This window comes from Anomaloglossus baeobatrachus, chromosome 3 (assembly GCF_048569485.1).
Source record: "Anomaloglossus baeobatrachus isolate aAnoBae1 chromosome 3, aAnoBae1.hap1, whole genome shotgun sequence".
In the NCBI taxonomy this organism is placed as follows: Eukaryota; Metazoa; Chordata; class Amphibia; order Anura; family Aromobatidae; genus Anomaloglossus; species Anomaloglossus baeobatrachus.
Window position 1 is genome coordinate 669,694,680 of NC_134355.1, and position 18,632 is coordinate 669,713,311.

Here is an 18,632-nt window from a genome sequence, read left to right on the forward strand (position 1 = left end):
GTTTGGTCAGGGTCACCATCTCGCCCTTCCATAGATAAGAGGCTCCCCTTCCCTTCCTTTTCGCCATTCGCTTGGTACTGGTACTCCCCTGTACCTACCTAGCATGACAGATATACGCTGTGTAATCAAGTACTATAACTAAGTGGTCACTTAACTGCAGAACAGGAGAATGGCCACTAGACAGTATACAGAGCTGTGGTTACTTCAACAGGACATGTAATCAGATCATCGGTGAGAGTGTTGGGTGTTGGACCCCAATATATTGATATTAATGGTATATCCTGTCAATATCAAAGTCCTGGCAACCCCTTCAATAAGGTAATACAAACAAAACGACATTACGTATATGATCAATAGGGTTCCTGAGACCCCCATGGAACTAGAAAACATAAATGGAGAAGTATTTAGCATGTGCGACCAAAACTCCTTTAGGCAGTAAATGGAGTGGTGGTCTCTGGAGCTGAGCTAAAAGGTTCATAGGACCCTGATCCAGCTGCCACATCGATTGGCTTTAGCTATCAGACTGTAGGCCTGAGACCATCTACATATCTACCGGCATCCCCAGCTCCTCTTCTGATTAGTAGACCAGGAGAGACATCACCATTGTAGCACTTGCACACGTGACTTCATACCAGGCCTGCTAATTAGAAGAGGAGCCAAGGATGCGAACGGGTAGGAGGAAGATCGGGGCGCTCTTGTCAGACAGACATGGCTTACTAACAAAGCCACTGGAGCAGGGTTCGTGAATCTTTTTGCTTGATCATGTACAAACAAAACAACATTATGTATATGATCGATGGGGTTCCTGAGACCCCCATGGAACTAGAAAACATAAATGGAGAAATATTTAGCATGTGCGACCAAAACGGCAGTAAATGGAGTGGTGGTCTCTGGAGCTGAGCTAAAAGGTTCATAGGACCCTGATCCAGCTGCTGCCACATTGGTCATCTTTGGCTATCAGACTATAGGCTTGAGAACCTCTACATACCTGCCGACATCCCCAGCTTCTCTTCTGATTAGTAGACCGGGAGAGACATCACCATTGTAGCACTTGCACATGACTTGATACCAGGCCTGCTAATTAGAAGAGGAGCCAAGGATGCCAACAGGTAGGAGGAAGATCGGGGCGCTCTTGTCAGACAGACATGGCTTACTAACAAAGCCACTGGAGCAGGGTCCGTGAATCTTTTTGCTTTTGCTTGATCATGTTGGTGGCACATGCTCACAACTACTCCATTAACTTAGTAGACTTAGAAGCTCAACTTTCATGATCAGTGAAGAGTTCTGGCCGTCAGACTCCTAGGGATTATACATTTACCACTTTTGGTAGAGTATATATAGTTTATAGGACAACCCTTCTAAGATTAGGGCTTACATAATTTTCTAATGGGTGTGAAGTGTGGTGGGGGCATATGGCCCAGCTACCGGATGCAACAAGAGGCACCAACAAGCCAATCTGGGTGGTAGATCTATCTATCTATCTATCTATATCTACCCATGATTATTAATTGTATACTATATGTAAATGACATAGAAAGCATCAATAAAAATATTTTTACAGTTATCAGCAAAAGAACAAAGGAATAAATATACTCTGTGATTTTTGTCTAGAAGCCTCTTTTGTGAGTAGTTTACTGTGGAGGCTGCACACAATAAGTATGATAATATATTCCTCCTAGAGGCAGCCACACGGCTCTGGATCTCCAGATACTACCGGGCTCAAGACACTGAGAATGGGAACAAGAGAGAGCAGATAAATACCTGCCGGTGATGTAACATTGAATATTAAGCACCAATTTGATCCGGAACTTGAGACCGCCAAGTTGGAAAAGTTTCCCCATCCATCTTCTATTACCACTGTAGTGCGTCCTGTAACGGAAAAAGAATATGTCTCAGGGTGACTGCACTAATTGGGCCCATATTGTGTCCATGTCTTCCATTAAGGAACGAGAACAGGAGAATTGTTGCTAATTTTTGAAACATATCAGAAATACTATTTCGTATATTTTCATTTTTTCTTTTTTTTAAAAAAATGTAATTTATGGAATTATGGAGTAACTATTTCAGTGCTAAAGTGACCTATAAAGAAAAGCCTGAGAGTTCTCTACTAGTGATGGTCAACTTTGGCTGGTCTGGCCAGGCTTAAAAAAAAAGTTAGGTTTGAGACTTGAACCCGAACATCTGCCTGGATGGCGAACCACATACAAGTCAATAGGAACCTGAAGATTGTGCTGTAAAATGGTGGTAGAAAGGGCTAGGGAACTGCAAAGCAGGACAGTTATACTTACCGAGTCTCCTGCACAGCTGTCCCACTGCTTCCTGGTTCGATCATTAACTCTCATGCGTATCCTCTGTTTCCCCCACCCACCCTCTGTGGCAGTGTATGTGATTGGTACAGTTCGGGTTCGCCCATCACTAGTCTCTACTCACAAGTCAACAATTCCTGCCCGTATACTCATTTTACATTTTTGCTACTTTGTTTTTTCTTCCCCTTATTCCATGAGATATAATATTTCTATTGTTATTTTATTGTTCTATCAATATATTTATATGAAGGATTGTTTTTGCAAGAAAAGTTGTCAATTTGGAATATATCAATGCTGTGGCGCCGGCCTTTCTGCAGGGACGCCAACTTACTTATTCACCACCCCGGCCGGGTCGTGTGCTCCACCGTGCTCCCCTGGCCATCCATGTGTGCTGCTGCCTCCTTCCCCTCCAGGGCTATGTACATGCTGCACAGGGTTTCCGGGAGTGCACCTAAGACACGTAGCGGCCTTCCTCTTAAAGGGCCGGTATGCTATTTTCAGGAAATACCTCTCAGCCTATGGCTGAGACACAGTGTATTTAAGACACCCTCCCATTAGGGGAGGTGCCTGTGTGACGCCCTGGACTAGCCAGGTAGTCACAGATAGCGCCCCACACAACACCAGTCCCACATTAGGTAACAGCTAAACACATACACCCTAGTCACCTCCCTCAGAGCTTAATAGACACACCAGGGGGCGGAGCCAGGCAGTTGGCACGCCCACCGAGGTGTTCAAAGGGCCTGAGGCAGGAAGTGCAAGTCAGTTGTCAGTCAATTTCAGTTGTCAGTAGGGAGTTTTGGAGTGGAGTGAGGAGTGAAGTGCAGCAGGCCTGTGGAGACAGGTCTGCAGCGGAAATTGACAGATGCCAGGGTCGTAGCCCTGGTACCTTGGCTAGGAGGCACACGATGGCCTAGCCTGTAGGGTCGGGAAGACGGCCAGGTGGAACCGTGGTGGAGAAGGACAGGGTAATAGCCCGCCGGTACCGACCTGGGGAACCGACTGGAAACTGGAGCACACAGGGGGGTACTCAGACCCTGAAACGAGGTCCAGAAGCCACTGGACTGAGTTAATTCCCTGATTGAGGTCTGGACTATAGGTCCTTTCCCACCCAAGTCCCGACTGAAGACAACAGCCCACCGAGGGGGATAGAAAGCCACCGCACAGGCAGAGAGATCCCACGGGCCAGCGTCTGCGGGCAAACGGGCTTTCTCAACACACATACCGCCAGGGAGCGGACTCCCATCGCTGAAGCGAAGGCAGTCTACATACACACTACACGGTGCAGGAGAAAGGCAAAGACCACCAAACCGGGTGGGGGACCAAACGCAGCCGGCTGCGAGCACCGACCACAATCAACTTTGTTTACCAGAGACTTGTGTGTGTCAATCACAGTGAGTACCACAGTGCCATCTGGCCGCGCACCGCCCAGCTCCCCCCAACGGGTCCCGGGGCCATCATCCCTGCCCACGGATGGGTTAACATCTTGCTGCATAACCATCTCACCCCAGTTGCACCGTAACTGCAGCGGTGGTGTCTACACCTTCACCACATCCCATGGGTGGCGTCACAAATTCAAACATGGCTTCGGCCATACACCTACCTACCACCCCCCTACCTAGCGCCAGCATCCTTTCAGAGCGAAGTGACCCCGGGTCCGGAGGCGCTCGAGCCACCCACCAACGAGCCCGGATCAGAGCGGCTCAGCTGCGGCCGAGCGCGGGGCGGTACACATCGACTCTTCTGGCATCACGAACAGGACATGTACCTAATCACTTACCTAGTGAAGGGCGCCTTGAAGTTGAAGTCAGCGGTGACCCGTTGAAAATTTTCAGAGTCCACCATCTTTTGGCGCGAAGATTCCCGCCAGAGTCTTCTTCCCCGCAGAAAGGGCGCGAAAAAGCCTAAGCCCCGCCCCCTGGGAACACGGCCGTGCAGCAAAGAGCGCGGTCGGAAAGCGAAACTGCCCAGAAGAAAAAGGGGGTGCCGCAAAAAGACCAAGGGGGAGCAGATGGAGGATGTCTGTTCCCAAGCGTGATGCCGGCCCCACGCCGACCGCTGGAGCGGCGGCACCCACAGAGGAGGAGGTTACAGCTCCCGCTCCGGTCGCAGGAGCGGCGGGTCCAAAGGCTCCGGTGGTGACTCCCCGTGTAGCAGCTGGCGGTGAACCGCCTGCCGCAGGAAGGATGTTGGCCCCGGTAGTCCACCCGGCTGTGACGGGAACGGCGCCCGGCCCGGAAGGCCCCGTGGGCGCCAACTCAGACCCGGAGATGACAGATGGCTGAAGCTCAGGGGATGATACGGAGTCCGTCTCGGAAGATGAGGCCCCGCTTGTCATTGGCGTCTTCGGAGACATGATGGTAGTGATCTGCAGGTACTGCAGGCAGCCTGGGCACTTTGCGGATGCGTGCCCTGAGAATGGCCGGCCTTAAAGGAGCCCGAACCCGCCGCAAGGTTGAAGTTTTAAAGTTGATGTTCCCGTTTTATATGAACAAGGCCGAGAACTTGCAGGTCACCCAATAACTTTTGGGCTTGTAAATAATCCCGGACCACCCTTTCAGGTCCTACAGTCTCCGGAGAGGCTGGTTGGAGGAAGGGCCTGCGGCGGAGGAGGCCGAGGTCATGTCACCATGCAAACCGGTGACAACCCTCCGGGTCAGGCGTCCCCTGGACGTTTGGCCTCTGAGAGACTGTCGGGTATGGAACTTTGTACCCGGCCCATTTGGGCAACACCCGGACCCGTTCCTGTTTCCTGGACTGGGGAAAAGGGGTGCTGACCTGTTTTTAGAGGCAGCATCAAGGTTCAGGTTGTTTGGGTGGGCAACTGAAAGGACCCGGTCCCGTCCCGTTCCCGGTTAATAAAAATGTTTTACCTGTTTGCAACGTTTAAGCAGAATGCCTCCCGTCAAGGGAAGACCCAAAAAGCCATCATAATTGTAAATATGTTAGTATACTTGTAATGTCTCTTTTATCTTTTTCAGTTCAGCAAAATAAACGGTGGTAGTCGGACAGCCCGCGGACGGTCTGTAGTTAACCAAGGGGGGAGTGTGATGCCCTGGATTAGCCAGGTAGTCACAGATAGCGCCCCACACAACAACAGTCCCACATTAGGTAACAGCCAAACACATACACCCTAGTCACCTCCCTCAGAGTTTAATGGACACACCAGGGGGACGGAGCCAGGCGGTTGGCCACGCCCACCGAGGAGTTCAGAGGTCCTGAGGCAGGAAGTGCAAGTCAGTTGTCAGTCAAGTTCAGTTGTCAGTAGAGAGTTTTGGAGTGGAGTGAGGAGTGAAGTGCAGCAGGCCTGTGATGACAGGTCTGCAGCGGAAACTGACAGGTGCCAGGGTCGTAGCCCTGGTACCTTGGCTAGGAGGCACACGATGGCCTAGCTTGCAGGAGCCGGGAAGACGGCCAGGTGGAATCGTGGTGGACTGGGACAGGGTAGTGGCCCGCCGGTACCGACCCGGGGAACCGACTGGAAACCGGAGCACACAGGGGGGTACTCAGACCCTGAAACGAGGTCCAGAAGCCACTGGACTGAATTAATTCACTGATTGAGGTCTGGACTATAGGTCCTTTCCCACCCAAGTCCCGACTGAAGACACCCCGGGAATGACAAACAACACCTTACCTACGTCCTCCGGTAACGAGGTGGGCATCACTTTCTTTCGGCTGCTCTCCGCCCCTCTGCTTCTATTGGACGGCTGCCGTTTGACATCGCTGTGACGCCGCACAAACCGCCCCCTTAGAAAGGAGGCGGTTCGAAGGCCACAGCGACGTCGCTAGGCAGGTAAGTCCGAGTGATGGGGACTAACGATGTTGTGCTCCACGGGCAGCGATTTGCCCGTGACGCACAACCGACGGGGGTGGGTACGATCGGTAGCGACATCGCTAGTGATGTCACTGCGTGTAAAGCGCCCTTTAGTCCTGATTTATTTTACTTTTAGGCCTTTAACATACTTGGTAAATCATTTTATATTTTGAGAGATCGGACTTTCCTGGATGCACTGATTCCAAATATGTTTATTTTCTAAAATGTTTTATTTCTTTATGTTTAATTTTAGAAAAGAGAGCGATTCAAACTTTTCTTTATTTGTTTATTTCTATTATTATACTTTTAAAAACATGTTCTTTTAGATTCCTTACTGAACCTGCGATCATTTAAGAATATATCTAACACCTCTTATTTAGAGGCAATTGGACAAGTTAGATTCTAGGCTGCCCAATTCCAATCTTCCCCAAATGGAAACACTGGAGTGTCGTCATGTGCCCCAATTGGTGTAAAAGGGAACCTGCCAGCTGACTCACGCTGCCCAAACCACATGTAGCATGAATCAGATCCTGCCTGCACGATTGCAGCCACATATTGTATTTTCTTAAATATCCTAGTGTGTCAGAGTAAATATAGTTTAAGTATTTGGTCTGGGACTATAGCCAGAGAATAGACTAGTCCGGCACAGCCCCCAGGATTGCTGGTTGGGCAAGGTAAATCAGATGACAGGTTCCCTTTATATCTGATGTTTAAGTTATAGGAGGGGGCGTCCCATCTAAGGATGTCACTCTATGAACCAGAACAACTGTTAAAAGTTTCAATTTGGAGGACCCAGTACAATCAAATAATCAAATATTACATGAAAGGGGTGTCCCAATGAATTCTCACGCGATGTTCAGCTCTGCACACACCTGGTGACATGGCATGGTGACATCAGACTTCAATCACTGCAGAGTCTGACAAGCAACCTGAGGTTTCTGGAGTGTTCAGCCGGAGCCGGGCATCGGCTGGTTCAGGTTCACTATTCTTCAGCTCTACAGGAGTTAATCCCTGCAGACTGGTGAGAAGGAACTGAGAGCTCAGGTTGCTGATTGCCATGTGCTGCTGTCTCCTCCCTATATTAAGCATGACTTCCTTCCTGTAAGTGCCGACGATAGCTTCAGTGATCCAGGTCTCTGTATTTCTCCTGTTTATGGTGATTGGTGTTGCGCTTCTGAGTTGTGTGAGCATTCCCCTGTTGTACGGTACTTCCTCCTCTTTTTAGTTACTCTCCAGTACACATATTGTCTCTCCTGTATGTGTTGAGTGCTGAGTGTACGAGTTTCAGTTCTCATTTGCCTGTGTTATTTTGTGGGACTTCGTCTTTGTGTTTCCCGGCTAGCTCCGTGGGTGGGAGAGAGGGAGAGCAAGATCAGAGCCCGGACAGGAGTTAGGACCAGGCTGGGGGCTCAGACCTGGTTACCATCAAATCTATCTCTGAGATAAGGCACAGCACAGGGTCGCAAGTCTGTGGGCCAGTTTAGGGGTCCCTGTCCTATCTCCATATACGCCATGAAATAAAAGTTACAGTATCCAAAGGATGGATAAGTATTTGATCACATGGGACTCCCATCAATTCTTAGATAGGGGGTCCGACAGTCCTATGTGTGACAATCACTCTATTCACTATTTTGCGATTATTTTGCGAAAAGTAATTCAAGCAGTGGTTAAGCATGCACGCTTCAGCAAAGTTCACATAGATCAGTGGGGATCCCAGTGGTTGGACCTCCAGCTACCATACATTTATCATCAATTCCATGGAGAGGCGATAAATGTATTGATTGGGAAAACGCTTTTATCCCAATGTAAGGATGGTGGACTGTGCCTGTCGTGTTCCTAACTGTGAAAACACCAATCACGTCATTCTGCTCTTATCTTGTATAGTGTGAATAATGTCTTGTAAATATTGTGAAGTGTTAATAACTGCACTGTATTGTGATGTAAAGTGTGATAAATGTTAGTAATGATATGTAATGTATAAGGTATAATGTAGAGTAATGATAATGTAGGATTTTTGTTAGAGGGTTATGCCCAGCAACAGACAGCAGGATCAGAAGTAGTTAAGTGTTGGGACCAGCCCACCCTGGGAGGGGTCCAGTGAATAGGAAAGTAACAGTTCATTCTAGATGAGTCAGTGAAGACTTAGTGAGCAAATGTGAGGGACATGTAGTCAGTAAGTCGTGAAGGTCGCATACTGTGGGTGGGTTGTGGCAACGAAGGAGAGGATACAAAAGACAAGATAGTGTGAACCTTGAGTGTGGACAAAGACACAGTGTGAACAGCACTATAACTAGAGACTATTCCTCGAACAGAGTGGCCTCAGATGACAGGAGCCATAGGACTGAACCATAGCAGCCATGCCCCTTAAACCATCAAGGTACCAGGTGACTTCTGCTGTTGCAGGACTCTAGTGGCCAGGTCCCTTAACCGTCAAGATACCAGGTTCATCTCAACTGATGTGTGAGTGTAGTCAACCAACCAAGCGGTTTCTGAGTAAATGTCCAGGAGTGCAAAGCTTTACTACAGTCATTATGGGACTCCTAAGGAGACTGGACATGGGATGGCTGGAAAGGAAGGTGACCATCAAGGTGTGTACTGTAACCCTAGACTGGGTTGAACTGGGACTCACCAGTCCAGTTAAATCTGAAGCACACCAAAAAAGTGGTTGAATTGCGTTGGAGAATTCTGTAAAAACTGTAACGCAGTGGAAGATACTGTATGTGCCCGCTGTCTGGAGTGTGAAGTTGTGAAGGAGAATGAACCGTACAGTAAAGAATTGTGGTTTAAAGTGAACTGTTCGTCTCTGTGTGAGTGTGAGTCGCCATCTGGTCCCGAAAATCTGACGTCAGCAGCAGTATATGGCTTGCAGGGGTTCCCAGCCCACATGACAAAAGTCCACACACCGGCCAGGAATTTCTTATAGTGTGCCGGGGCATCCGGAGTCAATTCTTCACCCATGACTACCTCCCCGTGCCACTCTACATCAGTCTGTCACCCGGACATACCAATGCATCATGGTGCAGATGGAGGAAGGTGTAATGTATGGAGAGGACATAGTAGTTGATCCCTCTGCATACTAGGCAGGTTCCAGCTGGGTTATACAGCCGGCACTTGTCTCTAACAGCAGGAATACCTGGTGTGGCATTTAAATTACACAATTTCAATAAGGCCGAAAACACACTTCCGCATAAAAAACGTACGTGTGACACGGTCCGTTTTTCAAGTCCGTGTTCTGTTTCTTTTGGGCATTTATCCGGTACATAAGGCATCCGTGTGATGACGTATGCTACCCGTGTTTGCGTGTAAAATCTCCGTGTTTGCGTGAAAAATGCCCTTGTATGTGTACGTGGAATGTCCGTGTATGTGATGTAAAATGTCGTTGACACATGTCGGCTGACAGCAGACAGAGTTGCGCGATGAGAATGAACTCGGGTGAACTTCACCCGACTTCATTGTTATACCGCGGCTCTGTCTGTGTCGCGTACTGATTAGCGGTCACCCGTGAAGGACTCACCGGTGACCGCTAATTCCCTGAGTGACTGAAGTGAGCAGCGCGATTAGCGCTGCCGTCACTCAGGTTACCCGCGGCCAGCTGGATCCTCCACCCGAGAACGCAACTCACCTGTGACTTCATCACTGCCACTCGGGTGACTGGCTGTCACAGTTGGAGGATCCGGCAGTGGCTGCGAGTTACCTCAGTGACAGCTGAGCTGATCGCGCGGCTCTCTTCAGTAGCTTCGTGGAGGTGACAGGAGCGGCGGTGTCCTCTGCAGCTCCTGTCACCTTCATGTAGCAGAGCTGGATGCAATGCTGGACCATCCTGGATTACGCTGGACATGGAGGGGTATTTCGGGCTTAATAAATTGGTGAACGAGGGTATTTGTTAGTGTTTTTTATTGGAAATAAAGGATTTTTTCAGGTGTGTGTGTTTATTTACTGTAACTTACAGATTAATCATGGAAGGTATCTCGGGGAGACGCCTGACATGATTAATCTAGGATTTAGTGGCAGCTATGGGCTGCCATTAACTCCTTATTACCTCAATTGCCAACGCACCAGGGCAAATCGGGAAGAGTCGGGTACAGTCCCAGAACTGTCGCATATAATGGATGCAGCAATTCTGGGCGGCTGCTGACTGATATTGTTAGGCTGAGGGGCTCCCCATAACGTGGGGCTCCCCATCCTGAGAATACCATCCTTCAGCCGTGTGGCTTTATCTGGCTGGTATTAAATTGGGGGGGACCGCACGCTGTTTTTTTAATTATTTATTTATTTATTTTCCTGCACAGTATAGACACGCCCACCGGCTGCTGTGATTGGGTGCAGTGAGACAGCTGTCACTCAGCGTGGGGGGCGTGTCTCACTGCAACCAATCATAGGCGCCGGTGGGCGGGGAAAGCAGGGAATACGAGATTGATTAATGAGCGGCCGGCATTTTCAAAGTAATTGTTGCCGCGTATTCTCTGCACAGCTGTTCCTCGCCGTGCTGGTGATCGGGGAACGGTAAGTATGAGCCGGGGGGAGAAAAAGAGCGAGTGCCAATGTAAGTATGACTGAGAACAGCAGAAAAAAAGGTAAGTAGACTGACTTTAATAAAAAAGAAAAAAAAAAAAGAAAAGATCGCTTGTTTAAAAACGCACACGGACGAAACGTGCTGAACACGGACATACTCCGTGTGCGGTCTGTGCAGGCACGGATCCATAGACTATAGCGGGTCCGTGTCTGCGTGCTGGCGGACAAAAACGGACATGTCGTCCGTGTAGAAAACTGCACACACGTACTTACGACGCGGACACATGTTCCGTGTGATTTTACGTGTGCGTGCTATTACCCATTGAATAACATGGGTCTCCGTGTCTCCGGTACGTGCAAAAACTTACCAAACACGTACCGGAAACACGGATGTGTGTTGCAGGCCTAAGGGAGTTTTCTGGTGCCCATCAGCCCACCATGACTGGCTGAGATTCAAAGAAGATATTTTTTAGTATATACTTCAGTACTATAGTATTGCAGTCTAAACTATAGTATCAGAATACATCAGTATGTACTATAATGCAAGAGTCCCATAAAATAACTAAAAAAGAAACAAAAAATAATTCTGAAAAACTAAATAAAAATCAATAAAACCTTTGACTCACCTCCCTTTTCCCCATATGATCTTTGAAAGACATATTGAAATGCCAGTAATGAAAACTTTTGGTTTTTAAACTTATCCCAACAAAAACATACAAATACAATAAAAGCGACCAAAATATTGTATGTACCTCAAAAATGTAATAATAAAATGCGGCATGCAATAAACAATCTGTCCTAAAGCTCCATAGTGGGAAAAATAAAAAAAAATTACAAGTTTCAGAAATTGGTGACTATTTTTTTTACTACGTTCTGTTTTCGTTTCTTTAAACCACGAACGTGTAAAAGAAACTATACAAGGCTGGTATTGTGGTAATTGTACCGACCTGGAGAATCACAGTGCCAGGTCATTGTTACTGCACAATATACTTGGATTTGTTTTCTAACTTTTCAAAGCGCTAGCTAAGCAAAAGTGAATGGAGTCACTAACACTACTACTCATTCTGCTAAAAAAAACAACAGAAAATAAGTCCTCATTTCTCTATGTTGATGCAATAATAAAAATGTTATTTTGGTTCTTGAAAGTAGAGGAGAAAAAAAGAAAAATGTGCAAAAAATGTAAAAGGGTCTGATCCTGAAGGGAATAGATTTAGTAATAAGCGGGCACTACCATGCTCAGGTGCTCAGTACTCGTAACTAGTGATGAGCGGGCACTACCATGCTCGGGTGCTCAGTACTCGTAACTAGTGATGAGCGGGCACTACCATGCTCAGGTGCTCAGTACTCGTAACTAGTGATGAGTGGGCACTACCATGCTCAGGTGCTCAGTACTCGTAACTAGTGATGAGCGAGCACTACCATGCTCGGGTGCTCAGTACTCGTAACTAGTGATGAGTGGGCACTACCATGCTCAGGTGCTCAGTACTCGTAACTAGTGATGAGCGAGCACTACCATGCTCAGGTGCTCAGTACTCGTAACTAGTGATGAGCAGGCACTACCATGCTCGGGTGCTCGGTACTCGTAACTAGTGATGAGCGGGCACTACCATGCTCAGGTGCTCGGTACTCGTAACTAGTGATGAGCGGGCACTACCATGCTCAGGTGCTCAGTACTCGTAACTAGTGATGAGCGGGCACTACCATGCTCAGGTGCTCGGTACTCGTAACTAGTGATGAGCGGGCACTACCATGCTCAGGTGCTCAGTACTCGTAACTAGTGATGAGCGGGCACTACCATGCTCAGGTGCTCAGTACTCATAACTAGTGATGAGCGGGCACTACCATGCTCGGATGCTCAGTACTCGTAACTAGTGATGAGCGGGCACTACCATGCTCGGATGCTCAGTATTCGTAACTAGTGATGAGCGGGCACTACCATGCTCGGGTGCTCAGTACTCGTAACTAGTGATGACCGGGCACTACCATGCTCGGGTGCTCCTTACTCGTAACTAGTGATGAGCGGCACTACCATGCTCGGTGCTCAGTATTCATAACTAGTGATGAGCGGGCACTACCATGCTCAGGTGCTCAGTACTCGTAACTAGTGATGAGCGGGCACTACCATGCTCAGGTGCTCAGTACTCATAACTAGTGATGAGCGGGCACTATCATGCTCGGATGCTCAGTACTCGCAACTAGTGATGAGCGGGCACTACCATGCTCGGTGCTCAGTATTCATAACTAGTGATGAGCGGGCACTACCATGCTGGGGTGCTCTGTACTCGTAACTAGTGATGAGCGGGCACTACCATGCTCGGGTGCTCAGTACTCGTAACTAGTGATGAGCGGTCACTACCATGCTCGGGTGCTCAGTACTCGTAATTAATGATGAGCGGGCACTACCATGCTCAGATGCTCAGTACTGGTAACTAGTGATGAGCGGGCACTACCATGCTCGTGTGCTCGGTACTCGTAACTAGTGATGAGCGAGCACTACCATGCTCAGGTGCTCTGTACTGGTAACTAGTGATGAGCGGGCACTACCATGCTCGGGTGCTCAGTACTCGTAACTAGTGATGAGCGGGCACTACCATGCTCGGGTGCTCTGTACTAGTAACTAGTGATGAGCGGGCACTACCATGCTCGGGTGCTCAGTACTCGTAATTAATGATGAGCGGGCACTACCATGCTCAGATGCTCAGTACTGGTAACTAGTGATGAGCGGGCACTACCATGCTCGTGTGCTCGGTACTCGTAACTAGTGATGAGCGAGCACTACCATGCTCAGGTGCTCTGTAGTGGTAACTAGTGATGAGCGGGCACTACCATGCTAGGATGCTCTGTACTCGTAACTAGTGATGAGCGGACACTACAATGCTCATGTGCTCTATACTGGTAACTAGTGATGAGCGGGCACTACCATGCTCGGGTGCCCTATACTCATAACTAGTGATGAGTGAGCACTACCATGCTCAGGTGCTCAGTACTCGTAACTAGTGATGAGTGGGCACTACCATGCTCAGGTGCTCAGTACTCGTAAGTAGTGATGAGGGGGCACTACCATGCTCGGGGGCTCGGTACTCATAACTAGTGATGAGCGAGGACTACCATGCTCAGGTGCTCAGTACTCGTAACTAGTGATGAGTGGGCACTACCATGCTCAGGTGCTCAGTACTTGTAACTAGTGATGAGCGAGGACTACCATGCTCAGGTGCTCAGTACTGGTAACTAGTGATGAGTGAGCACTACCATGCTCAGGTGCTCAGTACTCGTAACTAGTGATGAGTGAGCACTACCATGCTCAGGTGCTCGGTACTCGTAACTAGTGATGAGCGGACACTACCATGCTTGGGTGCTCGGTACTCGTAACTAGTGATGAGCGAGCACTACCATGCTTGGGTGCTCTGTACTCGTAACTAGTGATGAGCGGGCACTACCATGCTCAGGTGCTCAGTATTCGTAACTAGCGATAAGCGGACACTACCATGCACGGGTGCTCAATACTCGTAACTAGTGATGAAAGTACAGGGTCTTTTATTTTAACTGGGAGAAACAAGTGAAATCAGAAGGCGTTGTCCTAGTAGTGGAGAACCCCTTTAAGGAGAACAGTGTCACCTGGAGGAGGCATTACAGTGTATATGAGCATATGTATTTTCCACTACAGTATTCCATAGCCACCAGATCGGAGTACTTTCAATTGACTCCGACATGCTGGTGTCGCGGGCGGTGAGGGGGGCCGCTGCGCTCACCACGCTCGGGTCCGGCACTGCTGCTGCTGCTGCTCGGTGGCTCGAGCGGTGGGCCGGATCCGGGAACTAGAGATGAGCGAACCGGTCCCGGTTCGGCTCGAGGCGGTTCGCCGAACGGGGGGTCTGGCTCGAGTTCGGCTCGTCGAACGTTCGACGAACCGAACTCGAGCCCATAGGAAACAATGGCAGGCAATCACAAACACAGTAAAACACCTAGAAAACACCCTCAAAGGTGTCCAAAAGGTGACAAACAACTCACAACACAACACAAACACATTGGAAAGTGACAAGGACATATACTCATGCGAAAACAAAACAGCTGGACAAGGAAAAAGAGGAGGACACACAGATATAGGCATGGCACGCCCTTCTAAAGTCATGTAAAACACCGCAAGGTGACTCCAAGCGGAGTCTCCCTTTTTTCCAAAAATTGGGCCCCACACACACCCACCCATTCAGTGGCAGCAGTTGTGCCCCAGTTGTACACTTCACAGCTAGATTTGCATCAAGCACATTCAAAAATACGCCATTCTTATCCGTCCCCAGGATGACACCGGGGTAGGTAGCAAAGTCTTTCCTGATCCCAGCTCTGTTCATCTTGGCTTCTTTTAAAAACACAGCAAGCAAGGGTTACTCCAAGCGGAGTCTCCCTTTTTTCCAAAAATTGGGCCACACAGACACCCACCCCATCAGTGGCAGCACTTCGGCCCTAGTTGCAAACAGGATGTTTTGATTTGCATCAAGCACATTCAAAAATACGCTATTCTTATCCGTCCCCAGGATGACACCGGGGTAGGTAGCAAAGTCTTTCCTGATCCCAGCTCTGTTCATCTTGGCTTCTTTTAAAAACACAGCAAGCAAGGGTTACTCCAAGCGGAGTCTCCCTTTTTTCCAAAAATTGGGCCACACAGACACCCACCCCATCAGTGGCAGCACTTGGGCCCTAGTTGCAAACAGGATGTTTTGATTTGCATCAATCACATTCAAAAATACCCCATAATTAACCGTCCCCAGGATGACACCGGGGTAGGTAGCAAAGTCTTTGCTGATCCCAGCTCTGTTCATCTTGGCTTCTTTTAAAAACACATCAAGCAAGGGTTACTCCAAGCGGAGTCTCCCTTTTTTCCAAAAATTGGGCCACACAGACACCCACCCCATCAGTGGCAGCACTTCGGCCCTAGTTGCAAACAGGATGTTTTGATTTGCATCAAGCACATTCAAAAATACGCTATTCTTATCCGTCCCCAGGATGACACCGGGGTAGGTAGCAAAGTCTTTCCTGATCCCAGCTCTGTTCATCTTGGCTTCTTTTAAAAACACAGCAAGCAAGGGTTACTCCAAGCGGAGTCTCCCTTTTTTCCAAAAATTGGGCCACACAGACACCCACCCCATCAGTGGCAGCACTTGGGCCCTAGTTGCAAACAGGATGTTTTGATTTGCATCAATCACATTCAAAAATACCCCATAATTAACCGTCCCCAGGATGACACCGGGGTAGGTAGCAAAGTCTTTGCTGATCCCAGCTCTGTTCATCTTGGCTTCTTTTAAAAACACATCAAGCAAGGGTTACTCCAAGCGGAGTCTCCCTTTTTTCCAAAAATTGGGCCACACAGACACCCACCCCATCAGTGGCAGCACTTCGGCCCTAGTTGCAAACAGGATGTTTTGATTTGCATCAAGCACATTCAAAAATACGCTATTCTTATCCGTCCCCAGGATGACACCGGGGTAGGTAGCAAAGTCTTTCCTGATCCCAGCTCTGTTCATCTTGGCTTCTTTTAAAAACACAGCAAGCAAGGGTTACTCCAAGCGGAGTCTCCCTTTTTTCCAAAAATTGGGCCACACAGACACCCACCACATCAGTGGCAGCACTTGGGCCCTAGTTGCAAACAGGATGTTTTGATTTGCATCAAGCACATTCAAAAATACGCTATTCTTATCCGTCCCCAGGATGACACCGGGGTAGGTAGCAAAGTCTTTCCTGATCCCAGCTCTGTTCATCTTGGCTTCTTTTAAAAACACAGCAAGCAAGGGTTACTCCAAGCGGAGTCTCCCTTTTTTCCAAAAATTGGGCCACACAGACACCCACCCCAACAGTGGCAGCACTTGGGCCCTAGTTGCAAACAGGATGTTTTGATTTGCATCAATCACATTCAAAAATACCCCATAATTAACCGTCCCCAGGATGACACCGGGGTAGGTAGCAAAGTCTTTGCTGATCCCAGCTCTGTTCATCTTGGCTTCTTTTAAAAACACATCAAGCAAGGGTTACTCCAAGCGGAGTCTCCCTTTTTTCCAAAAATTGGGCCACACAGACACCCACCCCATCAGTGGCAGCACTTCGGCCCTAGTTGCAAACAGGATGTTTTGATTTGCATCAAGCACATTCAAAAATACGCTATTCTTATCCGTCCCCAGGATGACACCGGGGTAGGTAGCAAAGTCTTTCCTGATCCCAGCTCTGTTCATCTTGGCTTCTTTTAAAAACACAGCAAGCAAGGGTTACTCCAAGCGGAGTCTCCCTTTTTTCCAAAAATTGGGCCACACAGACACCCACCACATCAGTGGCAGCACTTGGGCCCTAGTTGCAAACAGGATGTTTTGATTTGCATCAAGCACATTCAAAAATACGCTATTCTTATCCGTCCCCAGGATGACACCGGGGTAGGTAGCAAAGTCTTTCCTGATCCCAGCTCTGTTCATCTTGGCTTCTTTTAAAAACACAGCAAGCAAGGGTTACTCCAAGCGGAGTCTCCCTTTTTTCCAAAAATTGGGCCACACAGACACCCACCCCATCAGTGGCAGCACTTGGGCCCTAGTTGCAAACAGGATGTTTTGATTTGCATCAATCACATTCAAAAATACCCCATAATTAACCGTCCCCAGGATGACACCGGGGTAGGTAGCAAAGTCTTTGCTGATCCCAGCTCTGTTCATCTTGGCTTCTTTTAAAAACACATCAAGCAAGGGTTACTCCAAGCGGAGTCTCCCTTTTTTCCAAAAATTGGGCCACACAGACACCCACCCCATCAGTGGCAGCACTTCGGCCCTAGTTGCAAACAGGATGTTTTGATTTGCATCAAGCACATTCAAAAATACGCTATTCTTATCCGTCCCCAGGATGACACCGGGGTAGGTAGCAAAGTCTTTCCTGATCCCAGCTCTGTTCATCTTGGCTTCTTTTAAAAACACAGCAAGCAAGGGTTACTCCAAGCGGAGTCTCCCTTTTTTCCAAAAATTGGGCCACACAGACACCCACCCCATCAGTGGCAGCACTTGGGCCCTAGTTGCAAACAGGATGTTTTGATTTGCATCAATCACATTCAAAAATACCCCATAATTAACCGTCCCCAGGATGACACCGGGGTAGGTAGCAAAGTCTTTGCTGATCCCAGCTCTGTTCATCTTGGCTTCTTTTAAAAACACATCAAGCAAGGGTTACTCCAAGCGGAGTCTCCCTTTTTTCCAAAAATTGGGCCACACAGACACCCACCACATCAGTGGCAGCACTTGGGCCCTAGTTGCAAACAGGATGTTTTGATTTGCATCAAGCACATTCAAAAATACGCTATTCTTATCCGTCCCCAGGATGACACCGGGGTAGGTAGCAAAGTCTTTCCTGATCCCAGCTCTGTTCATCTTGGCTTCTTTTAAAAACACAGCAAGCAAGGGTTACTCCAAGCGGAGTCTCCCTTTTTTCCAAAAATTGGGCCACACAGACACCCACCACATCAGTGGCAGCACTTGGGCCCTAGTTGCAAACAGGATGTTTTGATTTGCATCAAGCACATTCCAAATCCACAAGCATTTACTCTCCCCAGGATGACACAGGGGTAGTAAATTCCTTCTGGATCCATGACTTGTTCATTTTGATGAACGTCAGTCTGTCCACATTGTCACTGGACAGACGCGTGCGCTTATCTGTCAGCACACACCCAGCAGCACTGAATACACGTTCAGAGACAACGCTGGCAGCTGGACACGACAAAATCTCCAAGGCGTAACTGGAGAGCTCTGGCCATTTTTCTATGTTTGAAGCCCAAAAGGAGCAAGGCTCCAGTTGCACAGTCATGGCATCGATGTTCATTTGGAGATACTCCTGTATCATCCTCTCCAGCCGTTGAGTATGTGTCAGACTTGTTGTCTCTGGTGGCCTTGCAAAAGAGGGTCTAAAAAAATTATGAAAAGATTCCATAAAATTGCTGTTACCGGCACCAGAAAAGGTCCTACTGGTACGGGTAGACTGTTGAAGAT

The 18,632-nt window shown here is 48.4% G+C and overlaps 1 protein-coding gene across 1 annotated transcript in view; it reads right to left on the reverse strand.

Annotated features, from left to right (window-relative positions):
* Positions 1-18,632, reverse strand: part of PKHD1 (PKHD1 ciliary IPT domain containing fibrocystin/polyductin) — an 832,619-nt gene that overhangs the window by 41,944 nt on the left and 772,043 nt on the right. Inside the window, exons 59-60 of the mRNA XM_075341622.1 lie at positions 8,747-8,760; positions 1,762-1,906 (exon numbers count right to left, since the gene is read on the reverse strand). Coding sequence (XP_075197737.1) covers positions 1,762-1,906; positions 8,747-8,760 — 159 coding nt within the window. The remainder of the gene's footprint in view (positions 1-1,761; positions 1,907-8,746; positions 8,761-18,632) is intronic.